This window comes from Pogoniulus pusillus, chromosome Z (assembly GCF_015220805.1).
Source record: "Pogoniulus pusillus isolate bPogPus1 chromosome Z, bPogPus1.pri, whole genome shotgun sequence".
NCBI lineage: Eukaryota > Metazoa > Chordata > Aves > Piciformes > Lybiidae > Pogoniulus > Pogoniulus pusillus.
The window spans coordinates 96,601,081-96,627,207 of record NC_087309.1 but is presented as its reverse complement, the minus strand read 5'-3'; the positions used below and the strand labels follow the sequence as shown (position 1 = coordinate 96,627,207).

Genomic DNA, 26,127 nt, shown 5'->3' with positions numbered 1-26,127 from the left:
AGAGGTTATAAATGGGGCAGGGAAAGGGAAAGCACACTTCAAGTATAAAGTGTTTCATAGGACATTTATATTACCCTCCGGCCACTGTCCCCAAAGTCTGTAGCACTGCATGTGGTTGTTGCGACCCAAGAGCAAGGCCTGGCATGTGGCTTTGTTAAACCTCATACAATTATTTCAGCCTAACAACTCAGCCTTTCCAGATGCCTTTGCAAAGCCTTCCTGCCCTCAAGCAGTTCAATACTCACACCAAGCTTAGTGTCATCTGCAGGCTTAGTGAGGGTGCACTCAATTCCCTCATCCAGATCACTGATTAAGACACTAGAGAACTGGCCCAAGTATTGAGTCCTGAGGATCACCACTCTTACTGGCCATGAAATGGCTTTAACTCCATTCAGCACCAGTCTTTGAGCCCAGCTATCCAGCCATTTTTTTAACCCAGAAAATCATCCACCCATCCAAGCCATGAGCAGCCAATTTTTCCAGGATGACACTGTGGGACAGTGTCAAATGTTTTACTAAAGTCCAGGTAAACAACATTTCCCTCCCCCCACACCCCTTGCCCTCCATTGCACTGTTTCTTGCTGTCATGGGGGCAGGGAATTAATGTGGCTGAGTCAGGAATTATAAAAATAGAATTATTTTATTTTCCTGAATGCCTCACCCCAAAACTATACACAAAAGTAGTTAGGTTTATTTACAGATTCAGTTCAATTGGGAATTTCTTCAAAAATGACGTTATGGATAAATTTAGGTATTTAGGAAGTCAGGAAATGGAAAAGGCTAATCTATAAACACAGCTTTACCCCACTCTCCATCAGGCTGAGCAAAGCATTAAGGGAAGAGTAAGTCTTACTCATGGAGGTGAGATAGGTATTTGACAGTGATCCCTTGCTGGATTCCTCTGCAGGAACAGCCTTCTGATGCTGCAGGCAATATCCAATAGTATAGATCCATGCAGCAGAAGCCCAAGACATGTGGCAGAGCCACCAAACTCCGAAATGTCTCAAGCACTTCTTCCACAAGTAGGATGATCATGGAACAATGCTGCCTTCACTGCAGCAGGGGAGAGCCAAACTATTAGCATCTTCCCAGTTCGGGAGGCAGCCAGGAAGTTGGCTGCTGATACGGTCCAAGAGTGACCAGTCCAGGTGCTGCTGGAAGCTCTGTTGAAGGACCCCAGGGCTTGCCAAGCCTGCAGGTTTGCTCAGAAGGGTGCAAAAGTAGGAAGAACCATCCAAAAGCAGGGATGGGGTAAAACCAAGAGCTGTACAAAAAGGTAGGAGCCATCTAAAAGCAGGGACAGTCCAAAACAGCAATTCTCTCATGGCAGGAACCTGTCCTGTTGGGCATTCTGTCAAAGTGGGAATCTTTGAAGATGGAAACTCTCAAGGCAGGAACCTTTTCACCTTCTTCCTTGCCCTATTTATCCTCTTCTAGATAAAATGTCCTTTTACCATTTTATACTGGGTGCAAAAATGCAGCCAGTCACCAGCCTGATTCCAGCACAGGCTTCCACACGGGTTGGCCCATGCGCAGGAAAATGCCTTTTGCTGTTACCCCCTCAAGCCCACAGAGTGGGGCAGGGGGAAGCAGTTTGTGTGCCTTTTTCTCCCATTCAAACCCAGGGTGGGAGGGGAAGAAGAAGGGCATTTGGAGTACCCCAGAACACTTGCCATCATGCTAACAACTGGATTTTAAGGATTGTTGAGTTGCAAGACAATATCCCAAAACTAAGATTCACACTTAAAAACCTCATGGAATTTCAGAATCATTTTGTTGTGATGTATCTAACATAGTATGTGTGCATGAGTGTGACACTTTTTGTGTAAGGGGACGACTTCTTTTAGAAGGATGGGGAAAAATTGCATAATGTTTTAGAGGAAAATTATGGAAAAATGTTAAATGCTTCTCATACGCTAAAAATACAATCTCAGAGTTAACATCACTTACTTGAAAATTGTTCTGATGATTGTCTAAGTTTTCATAGAATCATAGAATCAACCACATTGGAAGAGACCTCCAAGATCATCCAGTCCAACCTATCACCCAGCCCTATCCAATCAACTAGACCATGGCACTAAGTGCCTCATCCAGGCTTTTCTTGAACACCTCCAGGGATGCTGACTCCACCACTTCCCTGGGCAGCCCATTCCAATGCCAATCACTCTCTCTGTGAAGAACTTCCTCCTAACATCCAGCCTATACCTCCCTGGGCACAACTTGAGACTGTGTCTCCTTGTTCTGTTGCTGGTTGCCTGGGAGAAGAGACTAACCTCCACCGGGCTATAGCCTCCCTTCAGGTAGTGAGGTCACCCCTGAGCCTCTTCTCCAGGCTAAACAACCCCAGCTCCCTCAGCCTCTCATCCAAGGGCTTGTGTTCTAGGCCTCTCACCAGCTTTGTTGCCCTTCTCTGGACATCTCTCTTGAATTGAGGAGCCCAGAACTGGACACAGTACTCAAGGTGTGGCCTGACCAGTGTTGAGTACAGGGAGAGAAAAACGTCCCTTGTCCTACAGGCCACAGTGTTCCTGATACAGTACACCTGGGCACACTGCTGGCTCATGTTCAGCCTACTATCTACAAGCACCCTCAGGTCCCTTTCTTCCTGGCTGCTCTCCAACCACTCTGTAGTGCTGCTTGTGGTTGCAGTTGTTGTGGCTGCTTGCAGTTTTTGTGGCCGAAGTGTAGAATCCTGCACTTGGCCATGTTAAATCTCATCCCCTTGACCTCTGCCCACCCATCCATCCTGTCAGGGTCACTCTGCAGGGCACTCCTACCCTCCAACAGATGGACACCTGCTCTTAGCTTGATGTCATCTGCAAACTTACTGATGCTGGACTCAATCCCCTTCTCCAGATCATCAATAAAGATACTGAACAGGGCTGAGCCCAGCACTGATCCTTGAGGAACACCACTAGTTGCAAGACTGTGCCTCAGTGTATTTGTACATTTAAATTCATAAGCTTGATTTTTTTATTTTCTTTTTAGCAACAAAGCCTTACAGCAAGTGTGGTACTGAAAATCTGTATTTGTTTTAAATCAGTACTCATTTCCCTATATATTTATAGTATGTTGTAGATTAACCAGTTTTTAAAAATGGTTTCTGCAACCACGGCATTTAATTTAGAAAGAAAGCATGAGATTGCCCTTACAAGTGTATTTTTGATAGCATTAATGACAACAGCACACAGTTATTCTACCATGGGGGTCTGAGTTAACTGAGCTTGCAGAACTTGAGGAGTCATTATTGGAAGGAAAGAAGTCAGAGTTGTGGGCAATGGGATGGAGTCTAGTTGGAGGCCTGTGTCTAGTGGAGTCCCTCAGGTCAGTACTAGGACCAGTTCTGTTCAATACCTTCATCAGTGACCTGGATGAGGGCACAGATTGCACTGTGAGCAGGTTTGCTAGTGACACCAAACTGGGTGGAGTGGCTGACGCACTGGAGGGTTGTGCTGCCATTCAGTGAGACTTGGACAGGCTGGAGAGTTGGGCAGGAAGAAATTTAATGAAATTCAGCAAGGGCAAATGTAGAGACTTGCACCTGGGAAAGAGCAACACCATTGACCAGTATGGGTTGGGAGCTGACTTGTTGGAGAGCAGCGAAGGGGAAAGGAGTCTTGGGGTCCTAGTGGACAGGAGGATGACCATGAGCCAGCAGTGTGCTCTTGTGGCCAAGAAGGCCAGTGCTGTTCTGGGGTGTATTAGATGGGCTGTGGTTAGTAGGTAGAGAGAGGTTCTCCTCCCACTCTGATCTGCCCTGGTAAGGCCACATCTCAAATATTGTCTCCATTTCTGCACTCCTCAGTTCAAGTACCTCAGGGAACTGCTTGAAAGAGTCCAGAGGAGGGCCACAAAATCTTCCTCACAAGCAGAGTCTGAGGGATCTGGGTCTCTTTAGTTTGGAGAGGAGACTGAGGAGTGGCCTCATTAATGTTTATAAATATATAGAGGGTGAGTGCCAGGAGGATGGAGCGAGGCTCTTCTTGATGATGCCCAATGACAGGACAAGGGGCAATGGGTGGAAGTTGAGGCATAGGAAGTTCCATGGAAACATGAGGAAAATGTTTTCACTGCGAGGGTGACAGAACTCTGGGAACAGGCTGCCCAGGGCGGTTGTGGAGTCTCCCTCTCTGGGCATGCCTGGACTCAAGACATGCCTGGATGTGTTCCTGTGTGATCTTGCCATGGCAGTGAGGTTGGGCTGGATGATCTTTTGAGAACCCTTCCAGCCCCTAACATTCTGTGATTCTTTGGTAATAATGACCTACTATGAGAACCTAGGAAGAATTTATGAATGTATGCTGACACTTGCAGTTTATTAAAACCTCCTAAAATATTTCTGTAACAACTTTAATACATTTAAACCACCTTGTTAATACCTACGAGATGCCTATCAGCTAGTAAGGATTTTTTTTCATGATAAGTCCAAATCTCCTTTTTGTCCAGTATCTTTACCTCCAAAATTTTTTTTCAGCAGAAACATTGAGGATAAAACCTAATTTCCTCACATGCAATATGTGATCTAATTTACCAGGTATCTAATGGTCACAAAATTTGCATCTCCCCTTTCCAAATATTCTGTAGGCTGATACATGGAGGAGAATGTGGAAGTTCTGTATCAGAAATAGACTGTGTTTCTAAGCAAACCCATTTCCCAGTCTGTTCACAATATTGAGGTTGCAAGATGTGATCATAAATTTCTGATTTCTTAATGCCTGGTGATACAAGAAAATGCTTCACTAAAAACACAGAGGTTGATGCACTTTAGTAATGTACATCCTGACATTCATCTGTGTGGTTCTTTTACTGTCTTCTATGAGGTAATTCTTTTATGCTAAATTTCACATGAAAATGAAGTGCCAGTTTCCTCTACATCTGTGTTTTTTTATTCAGGCATTATGACTATTTGTAATGTGACATTTTATGTTGATTGGACAGCCTGAAATTTTCCTGCCTCAAATAAGCATCCCTGATTGTACAGACATCCCTCAAGCCTTCTCAGCCTGAACATTGCTGTAAACCACAATGGAAAAACAGCTTTGAAGTATTCCCAGTAGCAGTCATGGAATTTCTTTAAGTATATTGAGATTTTGTTAGAAATTGAATTGCCAGTGTAATCCATCTTCCTTGTGAGAAAAGACTCAGATAAAGAGCTGGAGCCTAGCAGCATTAAGTATTAGAACATCCCTTTAAATCAATAAGCTACAAATCTGGCAGTGCATTCATGCAATGCCCACTGCTACACTAAAGTGGCTTTAGTGCTGAAACAGCATTACTAATAGCACATCCCCAACATGGATAAACAGTTGAGTGATGCAGTAACCCAGATTATACAAGGTCTTACCTAGTTAAGTTTCACCAAAGCATTTATATTGCACTGACACAGATAAGAAAGGAAAATTTTTTTCTCTTTTTTTTTTTTTTTCAGATGACTTTCCAAACGTAGTTATAGAAGGCATTCTACATGGAATATTTTATCCTCATTTACTACCGAGGTAGACGTGACGCATGGCCAGAAGAAGCTGAAGCAAGTTTCCAAGTAATTTTTAGTGGGGAATGAACAGGAATAAAATTCTGTGATGTGAAAATTATACTCAGAAGAAAGAGGCATAGCCTCAGTTTAGTTTCAAGCATTATATCTTCTTAAATTAAATCAATGTCACTACATTTGCTGCTTTAAAAACCAAAAGATATAGAAATAACAGTATTAAAATTACTTATACCTTCTATATATTGACATGCTGTACTTAAACACTAAAAGTCATACACTGAATTACACTAACCTTCTGCAGAGAATCATGCTGTTTGGAAAAGACCTTTAAGATTGTTGAGTCCAACCAGCTTCTAACTCTTCCAAGACTGGTGCTAAACCTTTGAATGAAATTGAATGCTTTACTAATTATTTATGTGATTTCTATCATAAGCTACACTAAACCTTTTTGCACCAGGATGTTTTTCCCAGTACATTAGCCATTGCTGGCAGTGGATGGATGAAGAGTGATGGCACTGAAGAATGTGTCAGAAATTGCTGAAGTAATAAAATTTAAAGCAAGGAGAAAGCAACATGTTTTGTTAATTTTTCTTAAATTATTTTGAATCTGCTCCTTAATAGCAGGTTGAAAAGAGCTGGTGCAGGTGTATGGAGAGTATTTATTGGAAAGCATGCTTCCACATTCTGAAATACATCGCTTTCTCAGGAAATTGTCTAGATTTCAATTGAAATTATTTTGTCTACAAGATTTAACACAGCATTTATGCATCTCCATTTTAAAACACCTGATCTGTGTGTTTTCATATGAACTTGCAGACTGTATTCCTTAACATGTCACAGAGCACACAGCTCTGTGGTAAGCTAAAGCAAGAATATGATTAAGTAGTAAAATAATTAAAAAATAAAACTGATATATGGATATATACACACACATATATTTGTTCAGATTTAACTGGAATTTTTTATGTGTGCTACTGGACATTAGAAAATAAATTACTACAACCTAAAAGCATTGCTTCAGTATATTTTTGGTGCGTGTCAAATGTGACATTTGTCTGAGCAGTGTCATCAGAGACAGATCTTAACCACCATCTCCACAAGAAGCATGCGATAATACATGGGTGTCTGCACATTTAAAACTCTCATCACCATGCTGTATGACCATGCTAGGGTTAGGAAAATCCTATCTCCTGGGGAGAAGAATTCAGTATAGTTGAACAGCCATTAAGTCATTGGGCTCTTCAGAGGAAGGTTAGCATTGCACAAAAGGAGTAATGGCAAAGCTAGACACCAACAGAAGCCTAATGCTGAAGACGCATGGCTTGCCTCCTGCTGTTTTAAAGCTGTTTTGGGATGGTGAAGAGCTGGAACTTGTATAAAAGGCAGGCCTGCACCTGCAGCACTTCTTCAGGTAGCAGAACCTTCTGTCTGCAGAATCAACCTCCAGAAAAACTTCCAGCTACTAGTAGACTGTTTGGGTGAGGGAGTCAGTGGTGTTCTTGCTTGCTCTTCCTAACAGCCTAACAGTGTTTCCCAGTGACACTTTTCATAGAACTTATAATTTGAACAGTTAATAAAAAGCAAACTGAACAGGGGTAAAATAGAAGTCTGATTGCCTAACACTAGGCAAATTCAGAGGCCTGCCTGACATGGTCTCACGTAGCTCTGTTTTGAAGACAATGGTACTACTTTCACAGATCTCTGAAAAAAAGTGCCAGTATTCATTTCCCAGAGAGAACCCACAACTGTGGATGGTGAACCAGTGGAAGCACCCAGGCAACTAATGCTGCAGTATTACTGCATTACTCAGGAGTGGGTACTTCATACAAACTCCAGAGATCAGTGATGTGCTGCCTACTGCATGGGCAGATGAATCCTTTATCAGATCTCAACATTGTGCTTTGATCTAGAGTTCTAAACCACTGGGAACTCAAGAGGAAAAGTCCACATCTTTTTCATGTGGAGCACTGTGTAACTCATTAAAGCACCCAACAAACACATCTGTCTCCAAGTGGTACCTTATGCTGACCTTGTTTAAAAGACACCCACCTGTTAACTTAAGGGTTATTTCAGCAGCATTACAAAAAATAATGAACTTAAACTTGCAACCCTAAGAGATGGCAAAACTGCCAAGCATTTGAGCTTTGTCATAAGTAACATTAACTAGGTGTTACAAAATTCACTTTTCTGTAAAACAAGGACTCTTCTTTTTTAATCCACTTGTCACTGATGATCTTATTTAACAGGATTGTATGCAACTACTGTAATTTTTTTAACAACAGATGGAGCTTTAATATTAACATGTCAGCTATTAACCATCGCTGCTAGCCTTACAAACTCATCTGGAAAGCAGCACCCCCTGCCTATTTTGCAGAATCAACTGAAGAGAAATAAAAACCCCTCCTTCATTAAGTATTTATTTGAAATAAAACTTTATTCAAAACATTTATGTATTTTGCTTTTTTTTTTTCTTTTTAAAAAATGCTCTGTTACAGAAAACAGTATTTTAAATTGAAAAGGTGAAAACAAATACTGCAAAATTTTCCATCGAGAAAAAGACCACTGCCTTTCAAATCATGGAAAACTGAAGTAATAAATGTTTTTGTGAAAGATCTAGAATTTAGTGGACTGTCTTTGATTTCAAGAAGTGATAGTTCCATCAAGTTGTTACAACAGAAGTGGTTACATCATGTAGATATTTGGCAAACAATAAGTACTGTTTAAATATATCCCCTTATATTCTTAGGAGAAAACTCAATGGATAGTTGTGATCAGTTCAAAACAGGCCTTAAAGAAGTGATTTTTATTTTCCATTCTGACTGCTGGCCTCACCAGTCACCTACTTCAACCACAAATGGTTCTTTAACAGTTATTTTGCCGCTGTTCACAATCACACAGTCTTGAAGAGGCCGGTCATGTTCATCTGTCTGCTGGAGTTCTATCAAGTGCACCACTGACTGTTGAGGAAAAAAAAACAGAATGAGTTCAGTTTAGACAAGGAAGCTCCAGTGGCTCAAGTCTGGTAGCAGATAAACAATTAAGTGCCTCTACCATTACTATTTATTAAGCAACGTCTGAACAAAGACCTTTATCCTGTTGAGTTTTGGGGTTCTTGTCTCCACACTAACAACTGTCCCACTCTGCAACCCACAGTCAACAGAAGGATATAGAAAGCTATTTGGCCTTCTATAAAAAAACTTTCAGCCAATAGGACTATCATGAAGGGTCAACCAACAGCAGTCCTGCCTAAGTGGGGAAGTCCCAGCTGACTAGAGGTTGCCAAATGTGAAACCCATCTACAAGAAGAGCCAGAAGGAGGATTCGGGGAGCTACAGCAGCATGTGCAGGTCAACCAGGTGAGCAGGCCTAGTCAGCACCAGTTTGTGAAGGGCAGGTCCTGCTCAATGAACTTGATCTCTTTCTATGACAAGAAAACCACTTAGTGAACAATGCTGTGGGTGTTGTTTACCTGGGCTTCAGCAAAGCCTTTGACACTGTCTCCCACAGCATACTCACAAAGAAAATAGGCACTCATGGCTTGGATGGGTGGACACCTTGCTGTGTAAAAAACCTGATGAATGGCTGTACCCAAAGAATAGTGATGAATGGAGTTAAATCCAGTTGCCAGCTGGTCACAAGTAGTGTTCCCCAGGGCTCAGTGCTAAGGCCACTTCTTTTTAGTATCTTTATCAGTGATCTGGACAAGGGAATCAAGGTCACCCTTAGGAAGTCTTCAGATGACACCAAGCTGGAGGGAGTGTTGATCTGTGTGAGGGTAGGAAAACTCTGCTGAAGGACTTGGACAGGCTACATTGATAGGTTGAGGTAAACTGTTTGAGATTCAAAAATGTTAGGTGTCAAGTTCTGCACTTGGGTCACAACAACCACATGCAATGCTACAGGCTTGGGAGACAGTGGATGGAAAGCTGCCTGGCAGAGTGAGACCTGGGTCTGCTGGTTGCTTGCCATCTGAGTATGAGCCAGCAGTGTGCTCAGGTGGTCAAGAAGGCCAACAGCACCCTGGCCTGCATCAGGAACAGTGTGATAAGGCAGGATCAGGGAAGTGATTCCCTCTGTACTCAGCACTGGTGAAGCCACATCTTGAGTACTGCATTCAGTTTTGGGGCCTTCACTACAAGAAAGACATTGAGGGGCTGAAGCGCATCCAGAGAAGGACAACCAAAGCTGGTGAAAGGTGTGAAGAACAGGTGTTTGAGGAGCAGCTGAGGAAATTGGGGGTTGTATAGTCTGGAGAAAAGGAGGCTGAGAGGAGACCTTGTGCTTTCTACTACTGTCTGAAAGGAGACTGCAGCAAGATGAGTGTTGGTCTCCAGTAACAGGGAGGTGTATCACAGAATCATTTTGGTTAGAAAGGTCCTTAAGATCCCTGAGTTAACTGTCAACTCAGCACTACCTTAGCCATTAAACCACATCCTAAAGAGCCATGTCTACAAGATTTTTTGAACACCTCCAGGGAAAGTGACTTCACCACCTCCTTGGGAAGCCTATTCCAATGCCTGACCACTCTTTCGGTGTTTTGTTTTTTTTTTCCTAATATCCAATCTAAACCTTCCCTCGGGCACAACCCAAGGCTATTTCCTCTTATCCTAGTTGCTTTGGAGGAGAGACTAACACTCATCTCTCTAGAACCTCTTTTTAGGCAGATGTAGAAAGCAATGTGGTAAACCACCAGCCTCATGATAGGCATTAATAAAAGTAATATTTTTAATGGGGAAAATTCAGTTTGGAATACTGATTACTTGGCTTTCAATATCTGTCCACAAAGTCTCTCCTCAAAAATTTCCACCTACTGCTGTAGCTCATGAGAAGTGGATTCAATACAAATATGGGAGTTGGAGGCAGATGTTCCAAAGAGATTGTCAAACTCTTTAAAAACTGGTCATTGGAGCAGTTCACAATTCCCCATTCATTTCAGAACACAGATTAAATGAAATAATTTAAAAGGAAAACCAAAAGTATAATTAGTTGTAAGTAACATTTTTAAGCTTCTGCCTGGCCTTTGATTAGCTTTGGAGCTGTGAACAGTTTGAAGAAATTAGACTGTCTTTTCCTTATTAGAGACTTATGTGTTTGAATATTTTACATTCACATGCTCCGAAAACCCTAGCAGTGAAAGTGTTTTCCGTAAGTAGCACACGCTAGAGAGTTAGATGTTAGCTTGTAGAAATACAATTATTTCGTGGTCTACAACGTTAGTGAAGGGGGGACCTGAACTTATTCCATTTGTAATCTGCAGTGTTGTCAGTGTCGATTTCAGTGGTTAGTGGTCTGAAACCAGAGCTGTGAAAGGCAAAGGTGTAATTTAAGTCTCCATTTCTGCAGTCACAATTTGCTGGTTCAGTTCTAAATCATCCAGCTCCAGGCTCTTTACAACCATATTCTGCCATGTACCTATTAGATAAACACTCAATTGCTTTGACCCACAATGGTTTAAGTTACACTGAGAAAGATATAAGATGGCAGAATTTGACCATATTTTCTTGGATTTATCTTGCCACTCCTTTTAGCTTACCATTCCATCAAGGACTTTGCCAAATACTACATGTTTTCCATCTAACCAAGAAGGCTTTGTCACACTGATGAAGAACTGGGACCCGTTGGTGTCTGGGCCAGAATTAGCCATGCTAACCCATCCTATTCCATAGTGTTTGAGCTTGAAGTTCTCATCTGGAAACCTTTCTCCATAGATGCTTCTTCCTAAGACACAAAATAGGAGCACAAACTTAAAAAAAAATAAAATAAAAAAAAAATAAAAAAAAAAAAAAAAAAAAGGCAAACCTAGTTTTGTTAAAAAATGGGGAAAACAAAGTATAAATTCAGGACTTGAAGATTCATCTCTTGAGTAGGCATAGCAATGTTACTTCAGTCGTCAGCGATTCTGTAACTAAATCATTTTCAGAGTAAACAAAAAAAATATAAGCTAAACCATTGCATATAAGGAGAAAATACTTTCAAGCTGATGTCTTATGCTATAAGTTTAACAAGCTGTGCTAGTTTGAGGGTAATTGTAATATTTTACTGAGAGAAGTCCTTAGTTGTGAGAAGAAAGAAAAAAACAAAAACAACAGTACCCTATATCACCCATTCTTCTGCTGAGAAACACAACTAGTCAAAATACAGATAAGACACTTCTCAGCTCTCAGTTCTGCTTGTTTCTGGTGGTCTGGTCTCTGTGGTTGCCTCTGCCTTAACTCTAATCCAGTCTAACCCTTTTTCCTCTAACCTCTTTGTCATCTTTTTGATATCTCACCTCAGATCTCAAGATTTATCACTTGAGATATATGTGGGTTGATCTGATTATTTCTGAAGGGAGGGAAAGAGGTGGACAGAGGCAGAGGAGGTTTGGGCTGGAAGCCCCCCATGCAATCTGATTGTTCTGGGAGGGGGTATTGTGTTTCTGTATTATTTTTAACTTGCATATAACTGTATATATTTGTGTGCATATATATGCTTGTAAATTGTTCTAAGCTGTAAATAAAGCTTCACTCCTTAACTTCCAGCTTGGCTGAGTCTAGTCTGGGTGATTTCATAAGAGTCGGGGGGTGGGTAACACCCAAACCATCACATCTTATTTTGGCACTTCAACATGGGGCTAATTCAATTTGATTGATTGCTAATTAGACTTGGAAGTTAAAATGAAGCTATTTTGTTTACTTTGGGCTGTTGCATGGCCAGTTATTGCTTTTTACTTTAACTGCAGTTTGACAGTGAAGCTTGGTTCCCTTTTGTTTGATTTACTGTGGAGAAACATTAAAGGGATGTTCCTGGAATTTCGAGATTATGTTCTCGGCTGGGTTGGCTTTAATAATACTGAAATTATTACCAACTCTGCTTTTAATAAGTCAGGAAATATTACAACCTCTTTTTCTCCTCCCACAACTTTAATGCATGTTGTCTGGCCTAAAACAGAACTCCCAGGTCCCTGTAGCAAGTTCTACAAATGTAATACAGCGGTTTATTTATCATGTATGAATATAGCCCTAATAATTCTGGTTTTAGGACTAACAGTAGCATTGTGTATGAAAAAACTGAATGAGGGTGCTTTAAGAAAATGAAAAAGGCAGATGTCTAAAAGTTCGTAAGCTCCTGATATAAAAGGAAAACAATCTCATGTTCTATAAACAATTTCTGTTCGGGTGGAGAAAAAGGAGACACAGCTACCACTGACTCTGGGAATTCAGCCAAGAGTATTTTATCTACCAATAACATGGCAGACAGGGCTTCTTCTCCTCAAGCTGTCCAGGTTTCAGCTGTTCTTAATCCTGCACCTAGTTAAAATCCACAGGCTTCTAAATTCAAACTCACAGGCATCAGGTCAGATGCTCAGAGATTCAGACTCATTAGACAGAACTTCTACCATCTTTTTTGCTCCCAGGAAGGCACGGGTTAAGACTAAACATTTGATAAAGAGTGATTCAAGAGAGGATTTAGGGGAGGGGGCATCTAGTACACAAGAAGGAGACAACGATGATGAGGAAGAGGAAGAAGAGGAAGAGGAGAAAGAGGGGCAAGAAGAGGAGGAAGAAGAGGAAGAGCAGGAGGAAGAGCAGGAAGAGCAGGAGGAAGAGCAGGAAGAGCAGGAAGAGGAGGAAGAGGAGGAAGAGGAGGAAGAGGAGGAAGAGGAGGAAGAGGAGGAAGAGGAGGAAGAGGAGGAAGAGGAGGAAGAGGAGGAAGAGGAGGAAGAGGAGGAAGAGGAGGAAGAGGAGGAAGAGGAGGAAGAGGAGGAAGAGGAGGAAGAGAGGAATATGCAAGGGAATCAGGAAAGCCAACCCTAAGCTGGCTGGTGAGATGCCGTACTATTGGTGCAAATGCCCTTCAGGTAGGAGACAATCTGCAAAGCAGCTAGGGCCAGTTACAAAGGACAGTGGAATGAACAAATATTTAGCAAGCCCTCTCAGTTAAATTAGCTTGTGGACATGCTTCCTGTTGGCTGTGGCTCTGAGATAGCCTTCCTGAGATGATTTGCCATGGGCAGCTAAGAAGTGGAACAAAACTGAGAAGGGAATTAACCTTCTCAAGGAATTTGCTGTGAAGGAAATGCTTTATGGAAATCATGGTACACATGAGCCTGATGGCATTCCTCTTGGAACAGGCCTCACAAAGAAGCTTATTAAACGTGCTTCTTCCTCCTACACATCTTGGCTAGCAACTGAGACAGATAGAGGGCAGCTTGTCATGCTCTGCCCTAAAAGCTCTGGGTACAGAAATAAAACATTCCATGAAAGAACTGAAGGAGGAACTTAAAACCTCCATGTACAATCTGGTAAAGGATAACATTCCTTCGTCTTTAAATAGGTGCATGTTTCTGAAGAACAGATGCCCACCTCCTGCAAGGCAATTCCGGCCCAGGAGACAAAATGCAACTAGACATCAGCAATCACATGGGTGACTGTGGATAATCCTGCGTGACCAGTTTGGTGAGAACATAAACAAGTGAAATGGTCAACCTACTTCAGTTCTTTGGAAGAGTCAGGAACTGCAGAGTGACAGAAACAGAGGCAACAATGCAAGGAAGGTAGTAGTCACTTCTTCAGCTCCCCAGATCAACTGCAATTATTCTAATAATTGCAATTACTCTCACAACAACACCATTATGCACACTCCACATGCCATGTTCAGCCAGGAGGAGGAAAGGGATAGTGGAGAAAACCAAATCTACTGGAATGTATTCATTAGGTGTCCTTGGCAGTTCAAAAGTCCGGGCTTTAGTTGACACAGGTGCTCAGTGTACTTTATTGCCATCAAATTGCAAAGGTACAGAGTCTATAACTATAGAATCACTGATCTCAAGAGTTAACTAAGTTGCGAGCTAAAAACAATTTAACTGGTAAAGAGTGGAAGAAACTAGTGTAACTGGTCCAGATATGCCTTGCATTCTGGGAATTCACTTTGAGACACAATTGTTTCAAAGATCCTAAAGGTCACAAATGGGCTTTTGGAATAGCATCTGTGGAGATTCAGGATGGTAAATTGAAATTGTCCATTAGACCTGAACTTTCAGATGAATCTGCAGTTGTGGGACATCATGACATAGAGGATCTGAAATTGGCAATTGCTACTCAAACTGTGCACCAGAAGCAGAATTAACCGTGACTCTTTGTTACCCATTCATCAGCTGATTTGTCAACTGGAGAGTCAGACTGTCATTGAGAAAGCTCATTCGCCTTTTGTCAGTGCAGTCTGGCCTGTGTGCAAGCCTAACAGAGATTGGTGTCTTGCTATGGACTTCCGTGCCCTCAAGAAGGTGACTCCACCCATGAGCACAGCTGTACCGGACACACTGGAACTCCAGTACAAGCTGGAATCAAAGGAGACCGAATGGTATGCTACCACAGACATTGCTAATGCTTTCTTCTCTATTCCCACGGCAAAGGAGTGCAGGCCTCAGTTTGCATTCACCTGGAGAGGAATCCAGTACCAGTTCAACCGTTTGCCTCAGGGGTGGAAACCCAGCTCAACCATCTGTCACTCAGTCATCCATAATGAATTGGAGAAAGGTAAAGCTCCAGACCACATACAGTTCATCGACGACATCATTGTGTGGGGCCAAACTGCTGAGGAAGTCTTCAAGAAAGGTAACAAAATCATTGACATTCTGTTGCAAGCAGGTTTTGCCATTAAGAGAGGCAAGATCAAAGGATCTGCCAGAGAAATTCAATTTCTGGGGGGTGCAGTGGCAGGATGGTCACCATCGCATTCCACAGGATGTGATAAAGTCTCCACCATGGCAGTTCCCACCAATAAGAAGGACACTCTATCTTTCTTAGGTGCAGTGGGATTTTGGAGACTACACATTCCTGGATTCAGTCAAATTGTCAAATCTCTGCATGATGTGACTCGTAGAGAATCAATTTGAGTGGGGACCTGAACAACAAGCATCCTTTGATCAGATAAAGTGTGAAGTAGTCCAGTGGACCTGGACCTATTAGAACTGGTCAGACATTAAAAACATTCTGTACATGGCTGCCAGTGACAATGGTCCAACTTGGAGTCTTTGGCAGAGAGCTCCAAATGAGACATGTGGTCATCCACTTGGTTTCTAGGGTCATTGCTACAGAGGTTTAGATGCAAATTACACCCCAACAAAGAAATACTAGCAGCCTATTGAAGGAGTGAAAGCAGCTTCTGTAGTGACTGGAACTGAGTCACAATTGCTTTTAGATTGCTGGTTCTAAACTGGATGTTCAAAAGCAAAGGTTCATCACCACATCAAGCCACAGATGCAACCTCTGGTCTAAGTGGATGGCTTTGATAGCCCAACAAGCATGAATGGTATTCTCAATTGCCCTGGTCTCGTGGAATTGATCACCAATTGGCTGGAAGGCACAGACTATACAAAACCTCCAGAGGAGAAAGTAACCCATGCTGAGGAAGCTCCTCTTTATGGTGGTCTCTCTGATCAGGAAAAGAACTATGCTTTGTTCACAGATGGTTCCTGTCCTCTTGTTGGGAACAAGTGAAGATGGAAGTCATCAGTCTGGAGTCCTACCAGGACAGTTACCAAAGCGAGAGATGGAGAAGGTGAATCCAGTCAATTCACTGAGGTAAAAGCTGTCCAACTGGCTCTTGATGTGGTTGAATGTGAAAACTGGCCTGTCCTTTACCTCTACACTGACTCATGGATGGTAGCCAATGCTCTATGGGGTTGGCTAAAAGACTGGGAAAAGAATGGTTGGCAGAGGAAAGGAAAGCCTATTTGGTGTGCTGATCTATGGCAGGACATTGATGCACTGCTGGAGAGAATTCCAGTTTTAAGATGTGTCAGGTAGGTGCACACATATCCAAGAGCAAAGGTACTTAGGAACACCAACACAACCATCAGGCAGATCAAGCTGCTGAAATTTCTCAAGTTGATACAAGCTCTGATCTTGACCTTGATTGGAAACACCAAGGTGAACTGTTCTTAGCTCAGTGGGCCCATGACTCATCTGGACACGAAGGCAGGGATGCAACCTACCAATGGGCATGCAATAGGTCAACTGACTTATCCATGGATGCTATCACTCAAGTCATACATGACTGTGACATTTGTGCTGCTATTAAGCAGGCTAAGCAAGTCAAGCCCTTATTGTATGATGAGAGATGGTCAAACTACAAGAATGGTGAAGCATGGCAGACTGACTACATTATTTTATCTCGATTTCATTCTGTCAAGCAGTATGTGCTAGTGATGGTAGAGACAAGCGTCGGATGACCAGACACCTATCCAGTTCCACATGCGACTGCACGTAACACCATTCTTGGCTTGGAAGAACAAATCATGTGGAGACATGGAACTCCACAAAGAATCAAATCAGACAATGGCACTCATTTAAAAAACGATCTTGTGAAAAACTGGGCCAAAGAGCATGGTATTGAGTGGATCTGCCACATACCCTACTATGCACCAGCTTCAGGAAAGATTGAATGCTACAACAGTTTGCTGAAAACCACCTTAAAGGCCATGGTGGGTGGAACTTTGAAAAACTGGGAGAAGCATTTAGCAGAAGAAACCTGGTTGGTAAATAGTAGGAGTTTTGTAAACAGAGCAGGACCTGCACAATCAGATTTGGTACACACAGTGGACAGTGATAGAGTTCCTGTTGTACATGAAATGAATCTGTTGGGAAAAACTGTGTGGGTATTTTCTCCTTCAGGCAATGGGAAACCTGTCCAAAGGGTGATTTCTGCTGAAGGTCCTGGTCATACCTATTGGGTAGTGCAGGAGAATGATGAAATCCAGTGTATTCCACAGAGAAAGCTGACCTTAGCTGAGAGAGTTTAAATTCAGAGTGTATAATACAAGCTGTTAGGAGTTTTCTGTTCTAGGTATTACTATTAGGCCTCCAAAGGCAGAATCTATGAGAGAATCTACAGTTCATGAGAACAAACCCAATGTCACCTAGGAATCCCTGCTCTTGTCTCATCCGCGAGGAGAAAAACTGTTTCCTGTTTTCCTGAGCTTTTGAATTACCTACATCTGAGATAGCAGGAACAAAGTGTAAAATGAACTTGTAATATTCATTATTGTAAATACTGTTTTAGTTTAGATAGTTTTCAGCAAAACACTGAGTGATATAGAGGGGTTGATTGTGCTGGTTTGAGGCTAACTGGAATATTTTACTGAGAGAAATTAAATCCTTAGCTGTGAGAAGAAATAAAAAAAAAACAAACCAAAACCCACCAACAACAGTACCCTATATCACCCACGCCTCTGTTAAGAAGCACAACTAATCAAAATATAGATAAGACACTCCCTTTTCATGCACTTCTCGGTTTGCTCTCAGTTCTGCTCCTTGTTTCTGGTGGTCTGGTCCCTGTGGGTGCCTCTGCCTTAACTTAAATCTGATGTAATCCTTTTTCCTCTAACCTCCTTGTTGTCTTTTTTGCATCTCACCTCAGATCTCCAGATTTATCATATAAGATATACGTGAGTTGATCTGGTTATTTCTAAAGGGAAGGAAAGAGGCGGGGTGAGGGAGAGGAGGTGTGGGTCGGGAGCCCTCCATGCAATCTGACTGTTCTGGGAGGGGTATTGTGTTTCTGTAACTTTTAACTTGCATATAACTGTATATATTTGTGTGTATATATATACACTTGTAAATTGTGCTAAGCTGTAAATAAAGCTTCACTCCCTAACTTCCAGCTTGGCTGAGTCTAGTCTGGGCGACTTCATAAGAGTCAGGGGGTGGGTAACACTCAAACCATCACACAAGCAGACTATGCCCACAGATCCTACTTATATACACCACTGAACAACACTTCATTCTATTCAACAAATTTAAATTTAAATCAAACACAAGGTTGCCATGTTTTGTGACAATTTTTGACCTAAGTCTTACAGCTCTTCCTCCTAGTAAAAAATTGCTTTAGACATGTTTAGAAATATATGAAGACAAATGGTAGCCCAAAAGACTCCATATAGATTGGAATAACTGTCACATATAGATGTTGATGTTTCTAAAACAAATCAGAGAGAACATTTGAGTCATGTCTCAGCCACCATTACCCTGAAAAGAGAAGGCTACCTCATTATTTGTACAGTGCCTAGCACACCTTGGCCACCACTCCCAGCACGGCCAGACACTATCCCAAGCAGCAATACTAGCTGGCAAACAAATTTTGCCTACCTTTAATGCTAAAACTGTGGCTTTGATGTTTTAGCCTTCCCCATTGTTCACTGTAAGGAAAAGGAATGTGTTTTTTCCATTCTGTTCCAGCAGGGCAATCACTAACATTGTACACAGACAGTTCAAATCGTAGCACCTGAAGAACGTGTGTGCAAAGGAAGAGAAAAAATCAGAAGCCAGAATGCATGCAATGCAAGAGATGCTGCACTGGGATTGCCCTCATTGGCCAAAGCAACTTCCAAAGACTCAGATGGGAGAAGTGGTACACATAGCCAGAACTCATACCACTAGCAAATTTATGTTTTTAAGTTTAGTGAGAGAGAAAATGGAAGAGGGCATGAACCCTCATTTTCTAATTTTCTCTACACCTTTTTGAAATTCCCTCCCATAGCACATTTCAGAAGGTTCCACAGAAATGGCTGAACTCAGGACAGCTAGCATGCCCTGCACCCTCCCTACCTACCTTCCCTCTATGTGCTCTCACTGTGTCATCACAGATTAGTTTTCTGCTGGATGACTTTAAATGGTTCATGTACACATGCAAGCAACAAGCATCTCAGGGAAGAAGTGCTGTCAAAAAGCCAGAGCAGGGGAAAGATGGAGACATCTATCTTTTGGAGACAACATGTTGTAGGAGCAACTTAGCCAGTCACATAGCTCCCACGCACCATGCAAAGCCATGCTTCTAGAATTGGGACAAGTCACACTACCTGCAAAAACTGAGGACAAAGAAAGCTCTACACATACTCATAATCAGGTAACACAAATAATTGCAGCTCATGTTCCAAGATGCTTGAAAAAGTACTAAACCAAATTTATCCCCCAATATGCTAGTTCGCCCATCTTTTCAGCAGGCATCTGATAAAAGGAAAGGGAATCTAGAAGATTGTTACCTCCTGATCCATCTCCGGCTGTAAAGTCTCCTCCTTGAATCATGAAGTCTTTGATCACACGATGAAATTTGCTTCCTTTGTATCCATATCCTCTCTAAGAAAATGAAATAATTCTCTAAATTAATGTAACATCCCTGTCTATGGAAATACGCCTGTGGTGAACAGCCATATCTCACAGAATATACCACCACTGGAGACAGATACTGGCAAGAAACAGATGCTAGTGAACACATCTAGGCTGTATTGCCCCAAAGCAGGTATTATTCAGGTGATTATTTGACTGGTATGTGACCATGGTACTTCTATGTGCTGGATATGCATGACAGGGATGATGTGACATGGTGACGCACAAACATCTCATAACTACCTCATGTGAACCAAGTCCCAAGGACCTGAGAAGACACACACTACTGCACAGCCTTGGGGATGGCACTCTTGCACAAGATCTACTGAATTAAGATTTTTTGATTCACAATTCAAACAGAATTAAACCAGTATTTATTTCCCAATCCAGACCTGAATACACAGTGGAAGAAAACTGCAAACATACTTCTCCAGTTGCCAGCGCAATGAAGTTCTCCACAGTCTTTGGGACAACTTTTCCAAACAACCCAATTACAATTCTGCCAACATCTTTGTCTCCAATCTTCACATCAAAGAACACCTGCATATTTTTTGTAAGAGAAAAAAATGATACAAGCATAAGCAAACAAAAAGGACAAGCTTCTGAAAGCATAAGGTGGTAAGAAACTGCTTCTGACTGGTCAATATTAATAATATCCTTTGGTTACCAAGGGTCCTGTTAAGAAAAAATAATTTCAGAGCTACAGAAATCAGATTACACAGAAAAGAGTTTCAGAACAGGTAACTATAAATTTTGACTCTTAGTACTCTTAAAGGCTCAGTGTGACTGCTGTATCACAAGTTTGAAGGTAGAGTCCAAAAAGATTTTTCCCAGACATGCATATCTCTAAAACTGTAACAAAAAAGTGAGGCACTTAATGCCATGGTCTAGTTGATTGGACAGGGCTGGGTGATAGGTTGGACTGGATGATCTTGGAGGTCTCTTCCAATCTGGTTCATTCTATGATTCTAAGAAAAAGATTAAATAGAAAAGCAAGGAAGAACAACAATGCTATTCCAGTGTGGTGAACAATAACAAAGAACTGACACTCCTCACAAATGATGGTTTGCTATCCATTCATAATCCTCAGTGCATTACTATATTTATGATTTAGGCCAAATTTAATTAAATTGGCCAACAATGGGAAGAAAATCCCACAGCTCAAGTAAGGAGTCACTTTCCTAAATATGAATTAGAAACTTACAGAGAAATAAAGAGGCTACATTATTCAGCTGATTGCCTAGAAGGCTCAATGTAGATGTTACTAAAAAGCAACTTCAAAAAGGCAAATGAGTTACAAAGCATTTTAATATAGTTCAGACTATATGAATGTGGTTTTGAACATGTAAAAATGCTCCAACAATTACTGAAAACAGGAACAGCTGTCAGGAAATGAGGCATTTTGAAAGTGTAAAAAAGTTACATAAAGACTACTACAACTTCTAGGAAACAGCAATGTGTATTTCTGTGATGTGGTATTTGCTGTTCCTTGTGGCATTCAACCAAATATTACTTGTCTGTAACGCTAAGAAATTAGTCCAATAATGATAAAAAGTGACCACAGCCTCTCCAACATGAATGCTTCTTTCACACTCTCCTACTAAACATTTTCACTGTTTCTTGATCCTCCATGTGGTTTTGACTGTTGAGCTTTTGGCTAATGCTATAAAAGCCCTATAAAGAAAATAAAATTCCTTTTTATACACCTCATTCATTTTCTTGGCATTAAATAATATACTTCTTGGATGTATGGCTCCCAAAGTATTAAAAGCACACTTTCACTAAGTTCTTAACATTTTTTATAAACATAATTACCTTAATTTTGCCACGAGGGCTAGGTAAGGGGTATTCCCTGTCTACCTTTTCTATATGCATTTTATTTTGCCTGGAACGCTGCCTGAAATATATAAGCATATATTCAAAGCACAGCCAAGGCTACCAAACAATGACCCAATAGCAGTAACATTATTTTCACAGAGAGCATGGAGACAAGTCCATCATAAACACCAAACCTAATCCAACCTTAAGGCTACATTCAAGCAGAGTTGCTCACCTAAGTAGCTAACCTAGTACTTCCAAAAAGTGTAGCTCTGACTTATCCTGCATTTGTGAACAACTAGTAAGCTCCCAACTTCCTGCTAGCAGTCCACATACCTATGCTACATGCTTAGTGACTTTTTGAAAGTTCTGTCCCTGCTAATTATGCATCACATAATGTGTATTTCTGGCCAAGAAATCAAATGTGGAAATACTGAGTAGCCCTGAATTCCATTTTTGCACACATTCTTTTAAGTATATTTCTCCAGGCTCTCAGAGAACTCAAAAAGCCTGCAGACATTAGTGAGATGGTCAGCTCCGCAGGCTCAAATCTCAATAAACATCTGGCCAGGCTCTTTGTCAAAAACTCTCAAAGAACACTATGAATTTTCAGTCTTATTAATGGAACTATTTAATCATATTTGAAATCTGTAGTGTTTCAATACCAAAATTATAGGACTACACCATGTTCTCATGAACATTCTCAAATACAATTTAACCAAGATTGTATATCTCAAAATGAAACAAACAAACAAACAAAACCCCAACCCATACAAAAACAAAGAAACAAACAAAAACACCAACCAACCAAAAACAGGCAATAGTATTCAATTATTTTGGGGGTGGGAGGAGAGGGAAAATTGAATGTCTCGAGCTTGCTAGGGACTGGGTAGCATAATGCCAAGTGAATTCCTGATAAACACAAAATACTGTGGACTGTACAACCACAACTAGAGGTCCTAATTTGGCTACCAGCCAGAAAAGACATCTGGAGTCACCTTAAGCAGCCTGATGAAAAGTTTGGCTCTGGGTTTGTAAAGGTCAGAATATGAAAATTAACATTAGAAATATTTATAAAATGGTAAGGACAGGACATGGGCATAATTATGCTGTGGTGTGCATCTGTACTGTGCATTCACACTCAGTGGTGCATGTCATACTTGCTTCTCTACTGAAGAATAAAACCACACCAAACATAAAACAAACAAACAAAAAAAAAAAAAAAAAAAAAAAAAAAACCACCACACCACCAGAGACCACACTCAAAAGCTCTGGAATACCTTCTATATGAAGAAAGATTAAATGAAATTACGCAAGATGGAAGAGAGAAAACCTGTGCAGTTTGATAAGCTCTGTAAAATTATGACTGGCCTGGGCAAGTGAAATCAGAAGCTGCAATCCTCAATGTCTCACAACATAAGAACTGGAAAAGAGTATAAAATTAAATTCCAGGGTAAAGATCTGAAGACGCAAAGCGCTTTATGCTCAAACTGGAATATATTATATCACAGAACCTCAGAGGTTGAAAGGGACCTTCAGAGATCTTCCAGTCCAAACCCCTGGTGAGCAAGGCATATGAGATTTACAGCCCTAAAAACATCAAATTCAAGAACTAGAAGACCATGGCAATGAAATTGTACAGGTTCAGGGACAAAGGCACAACCTGTGACTTAGGAAGCCATGCCAGGGGAAGTAGCTCTGCCCTCTGCTCTGTCATGCTGTAGGCATTCTTCGTCAACGCCACCACACTTGCTCTTGAGTATAGGTTGACAGACAACTTCAGAGCCAGAAAAATCTAAACTCTGCGTTATCCAAATCAGGACTTGGCATCCCACCTCCTGCCCCAGCGAAAGTATATTGAGAAGTCTGGTGTGATAACTAGGTGCAGTCCCATCCCGCTGCCCATAGGTACGACTCTTGGGCAGCGCCATCTCTAATTACCACATATGCCTAAGACAAAGTCCCAGTTCAACCAACGAAGACAGGATTGCAATACTGAGCCGCTTTTGAATCCAGTTCGCTGCAGCAGTTTTAGCGCGCAGCAGGTGGCTAAGCCTGTCATGGTCTGCAACAATGTGGCAACAGAACCCAAGGGTGAAACAAAACGACGTCTCGCATCACCAAGAGTTTCAGCAATGAAAAGAGGATAAGGAAACGAATGCAGCACGACTGAGTCTCTGAGTGGTTAAAATCCCCTCTGCTCAGTGCAACGAGGGTCACAATCACACAGCCGTCAACTGCCTCTGGCATCAACATAGACCACAGGAGCAAGGTAGCAATTACGAAGCTTAAAAGTTACTATTTCTATATGCCAGAGGCAAGCTTAGCTAACTGAAAGTCTGAGCTGTGCCAGCATCTACAGAAAAAGGGCATTCCCAAAAGGGTTCAACAAACCACCCCGAAGCACTTATAAAACGGGAAAGTTGGGGCATCTGTCCAAGCCTCAAAGTCGACCCCGCTGGGGCCTCCCTTCTGCCCGGAATCCGGCCCGGGAAGGAGCGGACCAGCTTTACACAAAAAAAAAACCCCGGGGTGAAAGGCAGCTAGGCGGCCTCCTCCCCCTCAGTAATCGCCGGCAACAGACGCGAACTGGCAGGACAAACAATCCCGTTGGGGGCCCCCTGAAGAGACGCCACGGCCCCCTCATAGCCGACCGATCCCGACTCGCCTCACGCCGGTGGCCGGGTCTCTTCGTGGTCTTCCCGGCCGCAGGCAACAGTCACCTTGGCTGTGACGCTGGGTCCTCTCTTCTTGAAGCCTTCAGCCGCCGGGGCCAGGAAACAAAGACAAGCGACAGCCCCAAGGACCGCCACCGGCCCCTCTCGGGCCATGGCGCTGCGGCGAGGGCGCGGAGGCGAGAGCGCTGCGGCGCCTGCGCCCGGCACCGGGCGGTTCCTGCTGCGCCATGTGGCGGGGGGGGCCTGCGGGGGGCGGTTACAAGGACGTCGCCGGTCCCACTTGGCTCCGGAGTTGAGGAGCCCCGCTGGGAGGGATGGAGCAATGGGGCAGTGGAAGCCTGGCTGGGCTGAGATGGGCGCTTCGGAGTGCTGCGGTGACTACCGCTTGCTTTCACGCTGATAGGTTTTCCTGTGCTCCGTGGATATGGGGAGGGGAGGCTGCCAGAGTGAGCTGCATTTAGGATGATTACAGATGGGGGGCGGGGGAGGGATTGTCACGGTGCCTGTTCCTTGTGGCGTGGTGGCAGGATCCTGAGTGATTTCTGCCAAACCAGAGCTGGAGCTGGCTGTAAGGGAGTACGCATCCCTGCTTTTGACTTCTGGGGTACGTATGGACGGGAGGGTTCCTTAAAGATTCCGCAAGTGGGTGAAGGTTCCAAAATAGCAAGTGTTCAGGCGATTTTGAAAGATTGTTATTCTTTCATCTTTTGCATATTTAATGTACGGAGTGTGATGAAGGAAAAGTATAAAACCAAAGAATAGTGGTGAAAGGCCCTTTGCAGAGCCTCACAGACCAGATGCACATGTGACCATAAATATCAAGCTTTGTAGAAGTGTTATAGCAATTAGTTGGAGATTTGTAATATGTAACCTTAAAAAGTCCAGGTTTGTAATTGTTGTTGTTTTTGTGGGGGTTTGGGTTTTTTGGGGGTGGGGGTGGGGTGTGGTTTTTTGTTTGGTTGGTTTGGTTTGGTGTTTGGTTTGGTTTGGTTTTGGCTAAAGAAAGCAGGATAGAGATAAGGGGGAGGGTCTGAAACACCCTGACTACAAACTAATAAAGCAGTTAAGGGAAGCCAGCTGTGAAATTTGATGAAGGTGGAAAGTACACTGTGAGGAAGACTGCTGACCATCATCCCAGACAACCACCAGAAGATCACCAAGAGGGTGGAACTGGGGCAGAGAATAGGAGGAAACCTATGTTAATGAGCTCCAAGAGTTAATTTTAATAATCATGCCTATTCTAAGAAGCAACTGTAATAACCATACCACCAACACCCTCCTCACTGCAACCTTCTTTCACATAACTGTAGAGAGCAATGAGGCTTCCCCTCAGTTTCCTTTTCTCCAGACTAAAGAACTCCAGTTCCTTCGTCTGTCTCATAAGCCTTGATCTCTAGACCACTCACAACTTCACTGCCCTTCTTTAGACATGATCCAGCACTTCAAACATAGAACCACAGAGTGGTAGAGGTTGGAAGGGAGCTCTGATGATTGTACAGATGACCTTCCCTGCCAAAGCAGGATCACCTAGGGCAGGTGGCAGAGAAATGCATCAAGACAAGTCTTGAAAGTCTGTAGAGAAGGTGACTCCACAATCTCTTTAGGCAGCCTGTTCCAGTGTTCTGTCACATTTACAGTAAAGAAGGTTATCCTCATGTTGAGGTGCCACTTCCTGTGTTCTAGTTTGTGCCTTGTTCTATCATGGAACATCCTTGAAAAGAGACTAGTACCTTCTTCTTGACACTGACACTTCAGATATTTGTAAACATTAACGAGATCCCCTCTTGGGTCTTCTCTTTTCCAGACTACACAGTCCTAGGCCTCTCTGCCTCTCCTCATATGACAGATGTTCCAGTTCCTTAATCATCTTTCTAGCCCTAGTTTTTAGTATAGCCTACCACTCTTGAACTGAGGAGTCTTGAACTAGATGCAATACACCAAGTGTGGTCTCACCAGAGCAGAGCAGAGTGAGGAGAAGAACCCCCCTTAACCT

General features: G+C 42.4%; 2 protein-coding genes across 4 annotated transcripts in view; one reads left to right on the top strand and one right to left on the bottom strand.

Annotated features, from left to right (window-relative positions):
• Positions 1–6,500, top strand: part of SNX24 (sorting nexin 24) — a 111,792-nt gene extending 105,292 nt beyond the window's left edge. For both annotated transcript variants that reach the window (XM_064176415.1, XM_064176416.1), the window contains exon 7: positions 5,429–6,500. In XM_064176415.1, coding sequence (XP_064032485.1) covers positions 5,429–5,499 — 71 coding nt within the window. In that variant the 3' untranslated portion in view covers positions 5,500–6,500. The remainder of the gene's footprint in view (positions 1–5,428) is intronic.
• A 1,406-nt stretch (positions 6,501–7,906) lies between these two features.
• Positions 7,907–24,351, bottom strand: PPIC (peptidylprolyl isomerase C). Of its 2 annotated transcripts, none has more exons than XM_064176413.1 (5): positions 24,180–24,351; positions 20,065–20,178; positions 19,515–19,608; positions 11,025–11,209; positions 7,907–8,448 (listed from the first exon to the last, which is right to left on the bottom strand). In XM_064176413.1, exons 1-5 carry the CDS (start codon positions 24,285–24,287, stop codon positions 8,320–8,322), a joined length of 630 nt encoding a protein of 209 aa, XP_064032483.1. In that variant the 5' UTR covers positions 24,288–24,351; the 3' UTR covers positions 7,907–8,319. The 2 variants fall into 2 exon arrangements, with proteins under 2 accessions (XP_064032483.1, XP_064032484.1); XM_064176414.1 differs by lacking the exon at positions 24,180–24,351 and adding an exon at positions 23,120–23,443.
• Between the last annotated feature and the right edge of the window lie 1,776 nt (positions 24,352–26,127).